General features: G+C 43.7%; 1 protein-coding gene across 4 annotated transcripts in view; it reads right to left on the bottom strand.

The window, feature by feature from the left end:
• Positions 1 to 9,721: 9,721 nt before the first annotated feature.
• HDAC8 (histone deacetylase 8) overlaps positions 9,722 to 20,648 on the bottom strand; it is a 243,585-nt gene continuing 232,658 nt past the window's right edge. For 3 of the 4 annotated variants that reach the window (XR_009538448.1, XM_060137598.1, XM_060137594.1), the window contains one exon: positions 9,722 to 9,996. Coding sequence is in view for 2 of the 4 variants with exons in the window: in XM_060137594.1 (XP_059993577.1) it covers positions 9,974 to 9,996 (23 nt within the window). In the remaining 2 variants the exon portion in view is untranslated. Of the gene's footprint in view, positions 9,997 to 10,802; positions 10,876 to 20,648 lie in introns of all 4 variants that reach the window. The other variant, XR_009538449.1, reaches the window with a different exon arrangement.

Raw genomic sequence — 20,648 nt, 5'->3', positions numbered from 1 at the left:
CCTTATTCTGTCTTTATCTCCATTTCCAACTAATACAAACCCATGCCCTCCATGCCACTCACAGTGTGAATCCCAACAGCGTTTAGGTGACTTCTGGGGGAATGTGTGTTAGAACTGCACTGGACGTCGAGAGCTAGCCTTGGCACCTGGGGGAACCAGGAAGAGCTGACAGTCACTGCTTTCCCTTCAGCTCCTCACCACTATGACTAAAGTCCTACCATGTGCCAGTCAGGAGTGCTGACATGAACAGGTGGGAAAGGTCTTGAGTGTAATGGAAGAGACAGATAGTTAATAACTTACTGCTAAGCATATAAAAACTTGTCCAATCTCACTAATAAAATCACAGCAACCAAAATTCAAACAATGAACACTTCTGGGGATCAAAATCCATCATCTGTTTTGTTTGTTTTTAATGTCCACGTGTTTTTTTTTAGATATTGGGGGTAGGAGTTTATTAATTAATTAATTTATTTTTGCTGTGTTGGGTCTTCGTTTCTGTGCGAGGGCTTTCTCTAGTTGTGGCAAGCGGGGGCCACTCTTCATCGCAGTGCGCGGGCCTCTCACTATTGCGGCCTCTCTTGTTGCGGAGCACAGGCTCCAGATGCGCAGGCTCAGTAGTTGCGGCTCACGGGCCTAGTTGCTCCGCGGCATGTGGGATCTTCCCAGACCAGGGCTCAAACCCGTGTCCCCTGCATTAGCAGGCAGATTCTCAACCACTGCGCCACCAGGGAAGCCCAATGTCCACGCCCTTTGATCCAGCAGTTCCATTTCAACAAAGGTATCATAAGGAAATAATACAACAAATATGCAAGGGTGTAAGTGAGACGATCTTCATTGCAATAATTTTTCTTTGAGGCAAAATTCACATAACATAAAATTAGCCATTTTTAAGTCAATAACTCAATGGCATTTGGTATATTCACAATGTTGTGCAATCATCACCCCTGCCTAGTTTCAAAACACTTTTATTACCTCAAAATAAAATCCATGCCCATTAAACAGTTACTCCCCATTTCCCCCTCTGCCCAGACAACAACCAATCTGCTTTCTGTCTTTATGCTTTTGCTTATTCTGGATGTTTCATATAAATGGAATCATACACTATGCAACTTTTGGTGTCTGGCTTCTTTTACTTAGCATGATGTTTTCGAGTACTGTAACATGTATCTGTACTTCATTCCTTTTTTACAGCTGAATATATTCCACTGTATGCATATGCCACAATATTTTCATTCATTCATCTATTGATGGACGCTTTAGTCATTTCCACCTTTTGGCTATTATGAAGACTGCTTCTATGAATATTCATGTACAAGTATTTGAACATCCATTTTCAATTCTTTTGGGGCATATACCTAGGACTAGAATTGGTGGGTCATATGGTAATTTTATGTTTAACTGGTTGAGGGACTGCCAAACAGTTTTCCACAGTGGCTGCACCATTTTTCATTCCCATAGCAATATATGAGGGTTCCAATTTCTCCATATCTTCATAGACTCTTTTTATTTTCTGTTTTATTTTTATTATAGCCATCCAAATAGGAATAAACTGGCAACTCATTGTGGTTTCGATTTGCATTTCCCTAATGACTAATGATTTGAACATCTTTTCATCTGCTCATTGTCCATTTTTGTGTCTTTGGAGAAATGGTTAAACAAGTTATTTGCCCATTTTTAAACTGGGCTGTGTGTCTTTTTGCTGCTGAGTTTTTTATACATTCTGGATACTAGATCTTTATCAGATATATGATTTGAAAATATCTTAACCCATTCTGTGGGTTGTCTTCTCACTTTCTTGATAACGTCCTTTGCAGCAGCAAAAGTATTTAATTTCGAAAAAGTCCAATTTATCTATTTTTCCTCTTGCTGCTTCTGCATTTGGTGTCATATCTAAGAATCCATTGCCAAACCCAAGGTCATGAAGACTTACCCCTATGTTTTCTTCTAAGAGTTTCATGGTTTTAGCTCTTACATTTAGGTCTATGATCTACTTTTAAAAAGAAAATAAATTAATTTTTTTATGGCTGTGTTGGGTCTTTGTAGCTGCTCGTGGGCTTTCTCTAGTTGCTGCGAGCGGGGGCTACTCTTCATTGTGGTGTGCGAACTTCTCACTGTGGTGGCCTCTCTTGTTGCAGAGCACGGGCTCCAGACATGCAGGCTTCAGCAGTTGTGGTTCGTGGGCTCTAGAGTGCAGGCTAAGTAGTTGTGGTGCACGGGCTTAGTTGCTCCGTGGCATGTGGGATCCTCCCGGCCCAGGGATCGAACCCATGTCCCCTGAATTGGCAGGCGGATTCCCAACCACTGCACGACCAGGGAAGTCCCCTATGATCCAGTTGGAGTTGATCTTTATTTATGGTGTGAGGTAGAGGTCCAACTTTGTGGTTTATTTTTTAATATTTTAATTTTTTGCAGTACCGTTTGTTGAAGAGACTATTCTTTCCCCATTGAATAGATTTGGCACCTTTGTCCAAAATCAGTTGGCCATAAATGTGTGGGTTTATTTCTCTACTTTCAATTCTGTTCCAGTGGTCTGTATGTCTATACTCGTGCCATTAACATACTGTTTTGATTACTGTAGCTTTGTAGTAAGCTTTGAAATCAGGAACAGTGAGTCCTGTTCATTTTTAAAATTAATTAATTTATTTATTTTTATCTTTGGCTGTGTTGGGTGTTTGTTGCTGTGCGTGGGCTTTCTCTAGTTGTGGTAAGCGGGGGCTACTCTTCATTGTGGTGCACCGGCTTCTCATTGAGGTGGCTTCTCTTGTTGTGGAGCACGGGCTCTAGGTGCAGGGGCTTCACTAGTTGTGGTACGCAGACTCAGTAGTTGTGGCGCACAGGCTTAGTTGCTCCGCGGCATGTGGGATCTTCCCGGACCAGGGCTTGAACCCGTGTCCCCTGCATTGGCAGGCCGATTCTTAACCACTGTGCCACCAGGGACGCCCCAACTTTGTTCTTCTTTTTCAAGATTGTTTTGGCTATTTGTGGTTGCTTGAGATTCCATATAAATTTCAGGATGGATTTTTCTATTTCTGCAAAAAGGTCATTGTGATTACATTGAATCTGTGGATAACTCTGGGTAGTAGTGACACTGGAGCAAAATTAAGTCTTCCAATATGAACACATATGTCTTTCATTTACTTGTGTCATTTTCTTTCAGTAACATTTTGTAGTTTTCGATATACAAGTCTTTCACCTCTTTGGCTAGGTTTATTTCTAACTATTTTATTCTTTTGGATGCTATTGTAAATAGAATTTTCTTAATTTCCTTTTCAGGTTGTTCCCGGATATAGAAACACACTGATTTTTGCTCGTTTACCTTGTACCCTGCAACTTTGCTGAATTTGTTTATTAGCTCTAGTAGTTTTTTTGTTGTGCAGTGTTTTTATTTGTAAGGAAAAATGAGAGCATTCTGAATGTTCAGCATTAGGGGACAAGTTAAACAAATTTTGGAGCATCCATATAATGTGACCACTTTATGGTATCCAGATTTTTTGGTATGTCTGAAATATGTCATAAAAGATAATATGGTAGTTCTTTGTGGATTGATATGGAAAGCTGTCCGTGGCATATAACAAAGTGAGAAAAGTCAGGTTAACAGAAAGGATGATTTCATTCATGTAAAAAAAAAAGTCAAATGGTCATATATGCATAATGCCAGCTCCCTGGGGTCAGGGATTGTTGTCTGTTTTGTCCACAGATATAACCCCAGTGCCTGGCATGCTGCATGGTACATAGTAGGTGCTCAATAAAAATTTATGGACTAAATGAAAAAAGTCTGGAGATATAAACTCCAAACTGCTAACAGTGGTGAATGCTGAGTATGGGGTTATGAGGGAACCATTATCTTATTGTTTGAATGTTTGTACTTCAAGCGTCTATTGCCAAAAAAAAAAGTAAAGTCTTTCCATTACCTCCCCCCATCCCCCCCCCCCTCACCAAGTAAGAAAGGCACTGTGGGCAGGCTGAGAGAGGAAGGCACTAGGACTCAATCCATCAGGAGTAAACAGAGGCTTGTCAGCCACTTTGGAGCTGGGCCTCAGCAGGCTCATTTCTGTTGTCCCAGCGGCTACAACGATGTTTTTAAAATGCAAATCTGATCAAGCCACTCTTTGGCTAAAAAGTCTTTGATGGGGCTTCCCTGGTGGCGCAGTGGTTGAGAGTCCGCCTGTCGATGCGGGGGGACACGGGTTCGTGCCCCTGTCCGGGAAGATCCCACATGCCGCGGAGCGGCTGGGCCCGTGAGCCATGGCCGCTGAGCCTGAGCGTCCGGAGCCTGTGCTTCGCAACGGGAGAGGCCACAACAGTGAGAGGCCCGCATACCGCAAAAAGAAAAAAAAAAAGTCTTTGATGGCTCCTTACCTGCAGGATTAAGTCTAGCCTCCGCTACCTGGCACAGGAAGCCCTTTGTGATCTGGCCCCTGCTATTGTTCTTCCTGTCATTCACTAATGTATATCACAACTTTTTCTTATGGAAATTTAAAAGCACACAAAAGTAGAGAGAATAGTACATTCAACCTCCATGTGTCCATCAAACGAGCTTCAACAATGATCAACATTTTTCAAATTTTGTTTCAGTTATCTCCACCCCCATACACTTTCCCCCTCTGGAGTATTTTAAAATAAACCCCAGATATATTATTTCACCTGTAAATACTTCACTTTGCATCTTTAACAACTGAGGACTTAGATAAATATATAACTACCATGCTGTTATCATACTTAACAAAATTATCAATAATTTCTTAACATCACCTCATCCCTGTCCAAATTTGTCCTATTGTCTGAAAAATATCTTTTTATAGTTGGTTTGCTTGAATACTTTCTAATATTCTGTGTTCCAGCAGCACCAAACTGCTTGTCACTTCCCTAAATTTCATGTGCCTTTGCCAGCAATGTCTGCCCCCAGTCTAGATTGCCTGTCCCGCCTCTGTGTCCCATAATACCCAGAGCGTGAGGCGTTGCTTTGTCTGAGTGTGTAGTTTCACCATTCCTTAGGTATGTATGGAGAATTACAGGTGCCAGGTACTATGCCAGGCACTGGGGTACAACAATTAAACTGCCCCAATTCCCCCCTCCTAGGGGTTGTGTGTGTGTGTGTATGTGTATGTGTAGGAATAAAAATAAGATAATGATAAATGGTATAAAAATAAATGGTGTTTTGGAATAAAGAGAGCAAGGTGGCTACTTTAGATGGCACGGCTAGAAGGAGCCAGTCTGGGGAAGATCTGAGCATTCCAGGTGGAAGTACTAGCCTGTGCAGAGACTCTAAAAGGTGAGGGTCTTAGAAGGCCCCCATCTTCGAAGGCTCTATATATGTCTGTCTTTACCTCTACATTTGTAGCTCTCATCCTTTCGAGGAATCATGAAAACCCCTTTGAGTGTTGAGAATCTGATAATGGCTATGGTTCCTTGCCCCAGAACAACATACCAATGCACAGCCACATGAATTTGTATATTATTCCCCTAATTCCTGAAGCCAGAGAATGTCAGGAAGCTTCCTTGCCTAGACTGGGCTCTCATTTAGGGCAGGAACAGTGTCTAATACTGACAGCTAATATGTATACTACTATGTGCTTTCTTTCATGATCTCTTTGATCCCTCAAAACCACCCCATGAAGTAAGTACAGGGATTATCTCCATTTGATCGATGAGGAGGCTAAGGCTCAGAGAAAGTAACTTACTTGGCCAATGTCACAAAGCTAGTGAGTGACAGGGAGGGGAGTCAGACCCAGACAGTCTGAGGCCAAAGTGCATATGTGCTGCTGGTCAGCTTGGGGCCCAGCACTGAGAAGGTTTGGAGACTCGTCCTTAGCAAAGGCAGGTGAGGAGGAGTTGCTGGAGCTTTCTGTGCAGGGGCTTAGAGATGTCAAAACCTGCTCGGCCTGATGGCTGTTTGCTTTTCTTCTTTCTCTTCCTCCTCCTTGTCTTCCTCTTCTTCCTCCTTCTTCCTTTTTTGTTGAATGACAATAGTTGATTTTCTTATAAAGAAGTCTTTCTGCCTTAGAAAGAGTCTTTTAAATATAGAAGTGGAAATATACCCCTCTTTCTGAGACCACTCACACTGAAGGCAACAGAGGCAGATCCACCTCCCCAAAGGGAAACTGGCTTGGGATTTTTCCATTGGCTTTCAAAAAATATATTTATTTACTTTTTTTGATCAGGTAATACATTCACATGGTTCAAAACTCAAAAGGTACAAAAAGGAACACAGTGCAAGTCTTCCTTACTCCCTTGCCACCTGCCACCCGGTTCCCCTGCTTGGAGGGAACTGAGGTGTCCCAGTTTCTTGTGTATCTTTCCAAAGGTGTTTTATGCAAATATAGGCATGTCCAATATATATATTCTTTTTGGTTTTGTTTGTTTGTTTTTGTTTTTTTAAACATCTTTATTGGAGTATAATTGATTTACAATGGTGTGTTAGTTTCTGCTATATAACAAAGTGAATCAGCTATCTCTATACATATATCCCCAAATCCCCCCTCTTGCGTCTCCCTCCCACCCTCCCTATCCCACTCCTCTAGGTGGTCACAAAGCACCGAGTTGATCTCCCTGTGCTATGCGGCTGCTTCCCACTGGCTATCTATTTTACATTTGGTAGTGTATATAAATCCATGCCACTCTCTCACTTCGTCCCAGGTTACCCTTCCCCCTCCCCGTGTCCTCAAGTCCATTCTCTACGTCTGCATCTTTATTCCTGTCCTGCTCCTAGGTTCGTCAGAACCATTTTTTTTTCTTTTTTAGATTCCATATATATGTGTTAGCATACGGTATTTGTTTTCCTCTTTCTGACTTAACTTCACTCTGTATGACAGACTCTAGGTCCATCCACCTCACTACAAATAACTCAATTTCGTTTCTTTTTATGTATGTGCCCCACTTTACAGGGATAAGGTAACAGACCCAGAAAGGTCGAGTAACTTGCTGAGAAGCACACAACTACATACTGTTGTCGTTGTGTGGGGAGGGCTGGAGAGCAGCATGAGGCTTGGTCCAGCTTGGACTTTGGAAGCAAAAAGAAAGTTGTTTACTCCAAAGTCACAGTTTAAAAATATTTCAGCGGCATGCGGTGTGGGCAGGGGGAAAAGGGAACTTGTAGTTCCAGGTGGGTTGGCTTCCTGGCTCTGCCACTGACAACTGGGCAAGTTACTTCACAGTTTGTGGCCTCAGTTTGCTAATCTATAAAGTAGAGAAGATAATACCCACCCAGCAGGGTGGATAGTGACATACTCTAAATAAAAGCGATTTTTAAAATGGGGCATATTCCAATGCTTGCTTTGCATTATTATTATGGTTATGATGGCTGGTCCTTGCGGGCACAAAGGCGTCTGTTTCCTGAAGGGAAGGCAGGCTCACACTGGGTACAAAGTTGCCCCGCCCTCAAGCCACCTTATCTAAAAAGACCCTCTCCAGCTGAGTGAATTGTAAATCAGGAACCCTCTAGCCGGATCAGTCTTCCTTGCCAGCTCAGAACCTCCTGGGTGGTTAGAACAGTCCCAGGGCCTGAGCACAAACTTCCTCAGTGGGTGTCTTGAATTTACTTTGATCTGTAACTTTATCTGCAGATCAATTCTTTTAATAAAAAGTTTATGTATTTATTTTTCCAATTACAAAACTAGACCCTGCTTACTAGAGAAAATTGGGAAAATATTGAAAAGTAGAAAGAACCAAAATTAAACCATCTTTATACCTTCTTCCTCCACAGAAGCCCACCTCAGTTAATATCTTGGTGTATTTCTTTTCTTTTCTTTTTTTTTTTTTTACAGCTTTACTGAGGGTGTAATTGATAGACCAAAAGCTGCACATATTTACTGTGTACAATTTGATGAGTTTAGACCGACCGGAGCAACTCTTGATCTCTCTTGCTTGTTTTGGGAATACCACCTTTGTTTGGTATTTCAATTTTAATTGTAAAAAATGGAAAATGATTCCTACTTCCATCTATGGGATTTTTTTCTTTAGCCTAATGTTTTCAACAAGAATCAAATGAAAAGGAATCCTGAAGGCCACTGAGGTGATGCCGTCTCTCAGGAACAGGCCTGGCCTCGGTTCAACAGCTCACTCTGGGGCTCAGCCATGAGGGCCAGTGCTGGTGAGAAAGGGCTCCTTCTGGTCCAGGCCCATTCCCCTTGAAAGGAAAATGGAGCAGTAGTATTCACCACTTTACCAGGTGGTTGCCTCTTAGGGCTGAGCCCTTCACAGGAATTTGGGTGATGATTTTGGGGGGGTGGGTCCCTTAGAAAGGATTGGGATACCGGACCCAGCAAGCCTTTGAGACCACAAATCTTGGCGGGTGGTCCCTTGCAGGCTGGGAATTCAGAGTTCTCATTTGCCTTCCTTGGCCTCCCCACACCCCACCTGCCCCATTCAGCGCCTCCTCCCTCTTCTATTTTTTTAAACCCCCCTTCATTTTGGCATAAGTAAAACTGTCCTTAAGCCGAGAGTGTATAATTAGGATAGTGGGCATTTGAAGTGACTGGTATTCCTAGCCGACCAGGCGCCCCGATGCTGTTTAATAAAAGCTTGGCTATTCCCAGCCTAGGACACGTTCAAGGCTTTTTCCAGTCTCTTCTGCCGAATGCCCTTCCCCCCTCAGTAGCCTGGAGAAATACAACTCACCCTACGAGGCCCAGCTCAAATATCATCCCCTTTGAAACGCTCTGGGATGCCGCCCCCGCCGGGCGAATTGCTATCTCCCCAGTGCTCCCACAGCTCGGGATTCATGTTGGCTACAGAGCACGAAGCATGTTGGGATCTGGTTCTTTCCCTCCTACTTTGCCTTGTCTGGGAGTTCCTAGATGGCCAGGATGGGGCCGTGTCCTTGTCTCCCATCCAAGTCCCAGTAGCTGTAGGAGCTGCATAAATACTTGGCGAATCGAATTCCAAAATCGTGACGTTTGGCTGTCCCTTCTGCTTCCTCATTTCTCTCGTGACACCCCCATCTGCATTTTGCCATCTTTCCTTCGCCTTTGAGGTTATAGTAACACCAATGCATCACAACTGTATCCCATTTTCATCAAGTGTGCTGATTGTCTACACTTGACGGGAAGTAGCTTCGATTCACCAAGATGTCCCTCTTGTCTCTGACATGCCACCTGCTCTTCCTATCCCTGAGTGGCTCCGCAGGCAGGGACAGCTCCTCCGTGGGGTGCCAGCAAGACCCTTTCCATGGTTGCAGCACCTGTATTCCCGTGAGCCCTGGGCAGGCCCCAGCACAGGTCAGAGCTTGGCTTACGGTCCCCAGGACTTAGTGGAGACACACTAGTTCCTCAGCAGGATCCAGTTCTCAGAGTCAGCCTCCCAGGCTGGGTCAGAGCAGAACAGGGAAGCAGCAGGGTTATTCTTGATACTTCAGTGAGAGGAAATGTTCAGAACTGTGTGTGCTGTCAGTGGTACTTTACAATGAGGACAATGGCACAGAGAGGTAGGTTTTCAAAGATTTTATTAAAAAACAAAATAGATCCGCAATCCTGAAAACAACACGGGTGGGTTTCTCCCCACCTCCCAGTCTGCTGACCAGCCCCCCTCCCCCACCCCCCGAGGCTCCACCTGGATGGTCCTGAGGCCCAAACCCTGCCTGTCAGCTCCCCCCGCCCCACAAACTGGCAATCAAATCTCCATGATTTCCTCCAGCTTCTGATCTGTCTCCTTTAAGAAAATAAAAATACCCCCTCCCCAACTTGCTTAAAAATAATTTTCAAAGATTAAAAACGGCATCTGTGTGTTTTTAAAAAATAAACACTTTAAGTGTTGGAAATCTTTGTCTTCCCCTAGGTCTAGTTGAGGCCTCTGGGGTGCCTGCCTGCCTCACCCCAGGAGGCCAGCTGCCACTTGGTGCCCCTTGGAAATTTTCAGGAAGTAAAATTCCTCCAAATTTCCCCTGCAGTCACAAATTCCACACACTGCTCCCATAAACACGCTGTCTTCATTACAGGCACTGCTCCTCAGCTCTGGAAACCTGATCTCTTTTTGTCAACTAGACCACATGCTTCAGATTCCCTACAAACAGGAGAGAAAACAAAAATCAAATTCAGGTAACATATGTGAATTATACCTCAATAAAGCTGCTAAGAAAAGGCACTTTCATTTTGGGGCTAGTTCTTTTGCTGCCCTTGGGAACCCTGAGACCCCCAACATATGAACAAGCTCAGGCTAGACTGCTGGATGGTGAGAGATATCTGGCCCAGTTATGCCAGCAACCACCAGCCACCCACCAGACATGTGAGTGAGGCCTTTGACAGCTGGCTGACTGCAGTGCTGGGTGAACCCAGCCAAAACCAGCAGAAGAACCACTCAGCTGAACCCAGCCCTGATTGTTTTAAGCCACACACACACACACACACACACACACACACACACACACACACACACACACACACACACACACACACACACACACACACACACACACACATATTCCAGCAACACTTTTCAGAGTTCGCATCTCACTAACTGCATCAGATCTTCCCCTGCCCCCAACCTTTCTTCCCCCCCACCCCCACCCCCCACCCCCAACCCCCGCTTAGCAAGGCACAACCCTCCTAGCATTTTCTCTCATGAGTACCTGTGAAATACGAATTGGGGATTTCCCCCAGCCCTCAGGTCTAAGAATCTTGGAAAAGCAATCACTTGAAATCCTACAGGACTGGGCTCTAGGAAGGAAAAGTTTGCTCCCTTGGTCCCTCCACAGTCTTCTCCTTGTCCCACTTCCCCAAGCAGAAATACTGGGCTTCAAACCCTACTGACCACTTCTCCTCTAAAACAGGAAGGATGTTCTATGAGGGCAGGGACATGGGCTGCCTTACTCTTGGTTGATCTCCAAAGTCTAGCACAGTGTCTCACACATAGTAGGTGCTCAATAAATGGCTGAATAAATGGCTGAATGGAACAAAGGAAGGAAAGAAAAACAAATCAGCACCCACATGCCTATCTGGTTTAATTTTTTCTTTTTTTTTTTGCGCGGTACGCGGGCCTCTCACCGCTGCGGCCTCTCCCGTTGCAGAGCACAGGCTCCGGATGCGCAGGCTCAGCGGCCATGGCTCACGGGCCCAGCCGCTCCGCGGCATGTGGGATCTTCCTGGACCGGGGCACAAACCCGTGTCCCCTGCATCGGCAGGCGGACTCTCAACCACTGCACCACCAGGGAAGCCCTATCTGATTTAATTTTTAATTTTAAATTGACATACAGTGAAATTGACTGTTTCTGGTATGTGCAGTTCTGTAATTTTTAACACACGTAAAGATTCATGAAACAGACTGGTCCCATTACCCACCAAAATCCCCTGCAGTCACATCCTCCCCTCCCCCTCTTACCACCTGGCAACCACTGACCTATTCTCCATCACTATAAGTGTTGTCTTTTCCAGAATGTCATATAAATGGAATCAAACAGTATGTGACCTTTTAAGACTGGCTTCTTTCAAGCAGCATAATGCCTTTGAGTTTCATGCAAATTTTTAGGTTCATGCAAATTTTTCAGTGTATCAGTAGTTCATTCCTTTTTTGGTACCCTTCACCAAGTTTCTCCAAGTGGCAACATCTTACATAATTATTATTTAATATAAAAACCAGGAAATTGACACCGGTATAATTCACAGACCATATTTAGGTTTCACCAGTTTTATATGCACTCGTTTGTGTGTGTGTGTGTGTGTGTGTATGAGTGTTTGTGTGTAAGAGTATATTCTATGAAATTTTATCACATGTATAGGTTCGTGTAACCCCCACCACAAGAAGATACAGAAATATTCCATCACCACAAAGATCTCAACGCTACCTTGTTAACTCCCCTCCACCCCCTATTTGTAAGCCTGACAACCATTAATCTGGTCCCGAGGTCTATAATTTTGTCATTTCAAGAATGTTATCTAAATGGAATCATACAGTATATAATCCATTTTGAGATTTTTTTTTCTCTCACTCAGCACACTGCCCTTAAAGATCTATCCAGGTTATTGGGTGCATTAAGTTCCTTCCTTTTTGTTGCTGAGTATTGTTCCATGGTATGGACATGGCACAGTTTGTTTAACCACTCACCCACTGAAGGACATCTGGGCTGTTTCCAGTTTTTGGCTATTACACAAAAAGCTGCTATGAACATTCACGTACAAGTTTTTGTGTAAACACAGTTTTCATTTCTCTGGGATAAATGTCCAAGAGTGCAATTGCTGGGTCCTATGGTAGTTGCATGTTTAATTTTATAACGAACTGACAAACTGTTTTCCAGAGTGGCCATACCATTTTGCATTCCCACCAGCAATGTATGAAAGATCTAGTTTCTCAGCATTCTTGTCAGCATTTAGTGGTGTCACTAGGTTTTATTTTAGCCATTCTGATAGGTGTGTAAGGATCTCTTATTGTGGTCTCAATTTGCATTTTCTTAATGGTCAATAATGTTGAATGTCCTTTCATGCACTTACTTGCTGTCTGTATATCCTCTTCATGTTTGTTAATTGAATTTTTTTTACAGTTGAGTTTGGAGAGTTCTTTATATATTCTAGATAAAAATCTGCTGTTGCACATATGATTTGCAAATATTCTATCTCAGTATATAACTTGTCTTTTCATCCTTTTTTTTTTTTTTAGCTGCAAACCATGTGGTTTGCAGGATCTTAGTTCCCTGACCAGGGACTGAACCTGGGCCCTCGGCAGTGAAAGCACAGAGTCCTAACCACTGGGCCACCAGGGAATTCCCTGTCTTTTCATTCTTCTAACTCTTGCAAAGCAAAAGTTAATTTTTTGGATCATGGTTTGGGTGTTTTCAATCCTTCAGCTCACAATCTCTGGATAATCTTTGATTCTTCATCTCTTAGTTCAAGCTCCCTTCACATCTTATGAGTTGCCAAGCCTAACCTCAAGATGTCTCCCAAATCTGTCCTCTCCTTTCTGTTCCCCTGTCTCTACCTTATTAACAGTTCTCATTACTCAGGTCACTGCAACAGCCTCTTAACTGGTGCTCGCACCTCTGGAGCTGTCCCCTGCACAATTCTAGCTGTGACCACGTGCCTCCTCTGCTCCGAAATAACTTTAGCAGCTCCCGACCACCTATGAATGAAGTTTAACACCTTAGCTTACATGTGCCCCATCCATACTTTCCCATCTCCATGTGGGCCTATATATCTTGTACATCAGAGATAGGGTGACGATATAATTTATTGTTGAAACCAAGATACTTGAGAATGAAATGAGGTGCCATGGGTGTAAAGCAGAGCTGTCCCAGAGATCACAAACTGGGAGCCCGTGACCACATCTTGCTTCCAAAATTGTTTTGTTTAGCTCCACATATTGACGTGCCACATGATATTCTTTAAAAATTTAAAGTAGTTGTCTACAATGAGGTATCACCTCACACCGGTCAGAATGGCCATCATCAAAAAATCTACAAACAATAAATGCTGGAGAGGGTGTGGAGAAAAGGGAACCCTCTTGCACTGTTGGTGGGAATGTAAATTGGTACAGCCACTATGGAGAACAGTATGGAGGTTCCTTAAAAAACGAAAAAGTAGAACTACCATACGACCCAGCAATCCCACTTCTGGGCATATACCCTGAGAAAACCGTAATTCAAAAAGAGACATGTACAACAATGTTCATTGCAGCACTATTTACAATAGCCAGGACATGGAAGCAACCTAAGTGTCCATCAACAGATGAATGAATAAAGAAGATGTGGCACATATATACAATGGAATATTACTCAGCCATAAAAAGAAACGAAATTGAGTTATTTGTAATGAGGTGGGTGGACCTACAGTCTGTCATACAGAGTGAAGTAAGTCAGAAAGAGAAAGACAAATACCGTTTGCTAACACATATATATGGAATTTAAGAAAAAAAATGTCATGAAGAACCTAGGGGTAAGACAGGAATAAAGACACACACCTACTAGAGAACGGACTTGAGGATATGGGGAGGGGGAAGGGTGAGCTGTGACAAAGCGAGAGAGAGGCATGGACATATATACACTACCAAACGTAAGGTAGATAGCTAGTGGGAAGCAGCCGCATAGCACAGGGAGATCAGATCGGTGCTTTGTGACCGCCTGGAGGGATGGGATAGGGAGGGTGGGAGGGAGGGAGACGCAAGAGGGAAGAGATATGGGGATATATGTATATGTATAACTGATTCACTTTGTTATAAAGCAGAAACTAACACACCATTGTAAAGCAATTATACCCCAGTAAAGATGTTAAAAAAAAAAAAAGAAGAAGAAGGAGCACTGAATTGGGACCCAGGAGGCTTGGGTTCTATTGATTCATTGACTGACTGACTCATTTATTCATCCACTCATTCAATCAACACTTATGGAGTGTCTATTCTTTGCCAGTACTAGCTGCTGGTGAGCACTCTAGTCTTTTGTTGTTGTTGCTCTTTTTTTCTTAAATTTATTTATTTATTTTGGCTGCACCGGGTCTTAGTTGCAGCATGTGGGATCTTTTAGTTGTGGCATGCGGGATCTTTTAGTTGCAGAATGTGGACTCTTAGTTGCATAATGCGAACTCTTAGTTGCAGCATGTGAACTCTTTAGTTGCGGCATGCCTGTGGGATCTAGTTCCCCGACCAGGGATCAAACCTGGGCCCCCTGCATTGGGAGCCCACAGTCTTACCCACTGGACCACCAGGGAAGTCCCTGTTGCTAATTAATAGACTTTATTTTTGCTAATTAATGGACTTTATTTTTGGAGCAGTTTTAGGTTTACAGAAAAACTGAGCAGAAAGTACAGAGAGCTCTCATACCCCCCTGTCCCCCTCCTCCCCTCAGAGGCAATTTCCCCTATTATTAACATCTTTCATTAGAATGTACATTTGTTACAGTTGAATGAATGTTTATACATTATTATTAAGTACAGTCCATAGTTTACATTAGGGTTCACTCTTGGTGTTATACAGGTCTATGAGTTTTGAAAAGTGTATAATGTTACATATCCACCATTACAGTATCATATGGAATAGTTTCACTGCCCTAAAAATCCTGTTCTTCACCTATTCATCCCTCCCTCCCTTTCCCCAAAGTCTTGGCAGTCACTGATCTTTTTACTGTCTCTATAGTTTTGCCTTTTCCAGAATGTCATATGGTTAAAATCATACAGCATGTAGGCTTTTCAGACTGGCTTCCTTCACTTAGCAATATACATTTAACGTTCTTCTACATCTTGTTACTTAATAGCTCATTTCTTTTTAGCAGTGAAAAATATTCCATTGTCTGGATGTACCATAGTTTGTTTATCCATTCACCTGCTGTAGGACATCTTGGTTGCTTCCAAGTTTTGGCAATTATGAATAAAGCTGCTATAAACATTCATGTGCAGGTTTTTGTGTGGACATGAGTTTTCATCTTATTTGAATAAATAGCAAGGAGCATAATTGCTGGACTGTATGTTAAAACTATGTTTAGTTTTGGAAGAAACTGCCAAACTGTCTTCCAAAGTGGCCGTACCATTTTGCATTCCCAACAGCACTGAATGAGAGTTCCTGTTGCTCCAACATCCTTGTCAACATTTGGTGGTGTCAGTGTTTTGATTTTAGCTCTTCATAGGTATGTAGTGGAACTCATTGTTTTAATTTGCAATTCCTTAGTGAATGATAGTGAGCATATTTTCACACACTTAATTGCAACCTGTACAGCTTCTTTGGTGAGGTGTGTGTTAAGGTCACTGGCCCATTTTTTTGATTGGGTTGTTTTCTTATTGTTGAGTTTTAAGAGTTCTTTGTATATTTTGGCTAACAGTCCTTTACTGGATATGTGTTTTGCAAGAATTTCTCCCAATCTGTGGCTTGTCTTTTTATTCTTGTAATCTTTTGTCTTTTTAACGTAGAGTGGCATTGTCCAATAGAACTTTCTGGGATGATGTAAATGTTCTATATCTATGCTGCCCAATATGGTAGCCACTGGTTACCTGTGGCTACTGAGCACTTGAAATGTGGTTAGTGCAAGTGAGAAACTGAATTTTAAATTTAATTTTAATAACTTAAATGTAAATGGCCACACGTTGCCAGTGGTGACCATACTGGACAGTACAGATATAGAACAGTTCCCTTTTGCTTTTTATTTTCTTCATGACATTGACTGGGGTCATTCTTATCTGCTCTTTCATTTACAACCTCCCTATCGATCCATTAGCAAGTCCTGTCAACTCTACCTTCACAATATTTTCCAAATCCACCCACTTCCCTTCAACCTTCACTGCTATAACTTTACTCCAAGCCACTGTCACCCCTTGCATGGACAACTCTAATAGCCTCAACATTGGTCTCCTTGCTTTTATCCTTGTTGCCTACACCTTTTTCTCTATGTAGCAGCCTGAGTATTTCGTTAAAACTTAGGTCAAACCACGTTACTCCTTTGCTCAAAACCCTCTATGGCTTCCAATCACACCTGGAATAAAATCCAAACTACTTAGCCACCAAGCTCTGCAGGGTCTGACCCCGTCTCTTGTCTCCTGTCTGCCACCACCTTCTTTGCTCACTCTGTCCTGGCCACACGGGGCTTCTTTATGTTGCTGGAACACACGAATCATTTTTCCCTCTTAGGGCTCCCCCTTCTTGTCACGTGTTATTCCTTCCACCTGGCATGCTCTGTTCCTGGATATTGTCATTCCTGACTCTTCTCATCACTCAGGTCTCAATCCAAAAGTCACCTCTGAGGGGCCTGATGACTACCCAGTCTAAGTGGCCACCCCCAGTCACTTATTTTCTGTCACATCATCCTGCTCTATTTTCTTCAATATCCTTAGCACACTGAACATATCCTGCGTGCTTATTTGCTAACTTGTCTGTCTCCCCTCACAATCTCCATGCGGGCAGGGACGTGTCTGTCTTGCTTATCACTACTGTTAGCCCCCTCAACAGCGCTCAGGAATTGATCAATCAATATTCACTGAAGGAATGAACATCTCTAGAGCTACAGGGCAGCTGATAAAGCACTATCCCATTTAGGCCACAGAGGCTTAAAGCTTGGCCATTGCTCTTAAAGCCCTTAGAAACATGGTTGAGGTAAGCTGACATATGCTTACAAAAAGAGCCTCAATGCCACCAGGCTAAGTGGCAAATAAGTTCTGAAGATTGTCAGCATCACAGCAGTTTGGAGGAATGTTGGGGGCGACCCCAGAACCCTTGGAGGCTGAGTGGCACCATAGAGGAACAGAGATGTGAATTTAGGACTGCTGAAAAGTGTTCCAACTTTCATTATAGGAGTACCCCTTTCAGGAATGTTGTCATATTGACTTAACATCTGTATTCATAGTAACTCTTTTTCTTTATATCAACTTACTTTAAACATTTTAATACTTATTTTGGCCTCATTTATCCTAAGTAATGATAACAATAATGATAACAACAATAATGTTGTGCTTAGATTTTAAAACATACATTAAAATAAATATGACTATTAAATGAAAAATGTCTTTGTGTCACCTCAAATTGTCTCTCACGCAGAGGTATATGAGGCACATTTTGGGAAAAATTATAAAAGGGATCACTTCTGGCCAGCTGGTGCTTGGGCTGCTTTGCTGCCATGAGCCTTTAGTATCTGCAGATCTTGGATGTGGCACCCCCTCCCCATGTCTACAGTGGGCTAGGCCCTATGCTGGGTGCTGGGGCCACAGAGGAGAACAAGACACAATTCTTGCCCTCAAGGAGCGCTCAGTCTAGCAAGGAAGGCATATATGGAGACAAACACATCATAGTCCATAGCAACAAGCCCACATAATACCAGTCTGTACAGAGTGCTGAGGGCATACAAAGAGAGGGCATGGAAGGCTTCACGGAGGAGGTGGCATCTTGAAGGGCAAAGGGAGAGAGAATGTTCCAGGCAGCAGGAACAGAGCAGGATGTATAAAGGCACCTGCAAAGTTTTTGTGGCCAGAGCACAGGATGAGGGTCAGGGACAGGGGTGGGAGGTGTGCTATGAAGCTGCAGAGATGGTCAGAGGCCAGATTATCAAGAGCCTAGAAGACCATGGTCTTACCCTAGAGGCCATGGGGAGCCTCTGAACAATTTTAAGATGGGGAGGAGGCCCATCTAGTGTGATCTAAGGCTAGAGCAAGTTCCCCAGCTGCTGCCCCATCACACCGGGCTTCGGGGTCTCACTCTTTACCTGGGAACAATGGCAGAACAAAGGATTTCTATGAAGCCTTGGGCATGTGCTGAAATGGATCACTGACTTTAGTTTTTAGCTCTAAATTGTCAACTATATTGTTTTTCTTGGAATATAGATCCCCCCCCCCCCCCCCCCCCGTTATCAGAAAGCCTTTCAATGACAATTAAGTATAACCACTAATTACCACTTTCCTGCCTCTGGCCTGAATTAGAACCTGAGGCTGTGAATTAATCCCCCAGGCTTCTGGCATTTATAGGATATCAGCACTTAAAGGATGTTACCCTGATGTTTCGGGTGCTCTGGTCTTAACTTGCAAGGGACTACTGCAGTCTCAAACGGAATCGAAGCGATTTCTAAAATAGCCTATGATTCATTTTTTCTCCCCTCCTGTGCCTAAATCTGCTGGCTCCATGTGGAGGGATAGGCACAAGTAACTGGAGAGGTGACATCACAGGAGTGTGCTGCATGCCTGCCAGCCAGCCAGCTCGTGGAGCTCAGCCTCGAGCAGTCTATCTGCCGGTCTGGGCGATGCCTCCTAGCCGCTTTGGAGTCACAGCTCCAGGTTCTTTGGTCCATGAGCTTTCTCCACATTTCTTTTTCAGACAAAAATTCTGGGCCGGGAAATCCAGGGTAATGGGAATAGCAGCAGTAGGAAGAATAATACAGCCTTACATCTGTATAATGATTTAGAGTTGTGAAAGCCATTTGCTCCATTTTCCTCCACCCAAACACCAGTGGGAAATGGAAGCTGGGATTTTAGGCCTGCACTGGAGACAAACTCTCGCTCTCTTACACAAAAGAGTGAAGTGCTAACATTCCCTGTTCCCCTCAAAGTACATCCCGATTGGGCCTTGGATGCCACAGAAGGTCACAGAGATTCCTTTCAGCTTCTAGGTGCTTCCTGGAAGAGAAATTCTCCAGGACAAATTTGCCTGGCAGGCACAATCTATGAACCATGCCATCCTGATGTAGCTAGCAAGTAGTGCCAGTCCCAGCACTGCCAACTTGTTCTGCACACCCTGGCTTACAGTCCCTATGGTCCCGAAGACCTTTACTGGAGCCAAAGGCATAGCCTCTAACTGTGGAGCCCCGAAGGTAGGGTGTGTCATGAACATCTGGAAGTGCCAACAGCTGCCACGGTAGCTCAAGCTCCCGTGAAAGGAAAAAACACCACTGTATCAGCCATCATTGTGGATCCTGCAGTGAAGCGCCACTGAGCCCACCCGTGAACAGCCGAGGAGTGGGGTGGAGGGATTCCTTCCTTGGAGGAGCCATAAAAATAGTTCTGCAGTGGTCTCATGTTGGCTCTGTGATATTCAAGCACCTGGTCTCAGCATAGCTTGGTGTCCCCAGTGCTCTATTGCTACTGCCAGCATAAGAAGTCTCCCAGCCTGGCTTCCTTCCCCTGCTCCTCCCTAGCATTGTGGCTGCCAGGCTGGACACCAAAGGGGTGGCATACTCTTGCTTGGCCTTCTTGGTTAAATTTCAGTGTCACTTGTGTGTGTGTGTGTGTGTGTGTGTGTGTGTGTGTGTGTGTGTGTGTGTGGTGATGGTGGTGGTGGTGCGCCCGGAGTGGGGGTGGAACATGATGATAGAAGCAATGACCCACAGATGCTTAGCAGTATTGTGAGAGTGGCAGGTGCTGTGGCTGCTGTAGCTGCCACTACCACCACCACTACGTGAATTCAGAATGACCCAGTGCAAGACCATAGGTGCCGGTTAGTGCCATGAAAATGTCATCTTGGTAAATCAAGATGTTGTACTCATGCAATTCTGTCTGTTGGAAACCTTGGCGGGGTATAAAAGTGATCCTTTGGAAAGTTGAATCGGTAAACCTATATGTGGAAAGTGACGGCAGAGCAGAACATCATCACCTCCAAAGCGGAGAGGCCTCCCAGAACTTGTTTTCCAGCTCATGGGGGATATGTGCACCTATGAAAATAAAGGATCACCGCCTCAGCCTGTTTTAGAGATGTGAATAAAAATCTTGGCTGGGGACCACCTCCTCTCTGGTTGACTGATTTTCCAATTGATTTGTATTTATTAGCTAATGAAATTAAAGTTGTAAAAATGATAACAGAAACATAATAAATCTCTCCCACAACTGGCTGTTTCTATGTCACTATGGTGCATTCCTCACTTTGATTACTTCAAAGTCTATTATTTTGTTCTCAATTATTCTGTTTTTCTGGCACTGGAGAAAATCAATTTGTTTTATTTTCTCTTATTCATGCACTCAATTATGCTCTTTGGGCACATTTAATCACTTTGATGTTTTCATTTTATGGCCCGTCTCTAGGCACTTCAGCTGCATTGCTGCCAACAGGCAAGCAGGACTAATTTGCATGTCACAATAGACTTGAAATTCTAACTCAATTTAGAAATCTTTATGAAATCTCCCTCCAAAATATGCTTGGAGCTTCAAAGAGGGAGAAGGATGTGGGTAAACCAGGAGCCTATAAAGATGCTTTCCTTTCTCAAACACTGAGATCTCTTTGGTGACCTGACTGTAGCTTGGGGATGTCCCTGTCCAGGTACAGCAGAGCAGTCCATG

The sequence above is a fragment of the Lagenorhynchus albirostris genome, chromosome X, assembly GCF_949774975.1.
Source record: "Lagenorhynchus albirostris chromosome X, mLagAlb1.1, whole genome shotgun sequence".
NCBI lineage: Eukaryota > Metazoa > Chordata > Mammalia > Artiodactyla > Delphinidae > Lagenorhynchus > Lagenorhynchus albirostris.
Note: the sequence above shows the minus strand (reverse complement) of the source record. Positions and strands in the feature narration are given on the sequence as shown.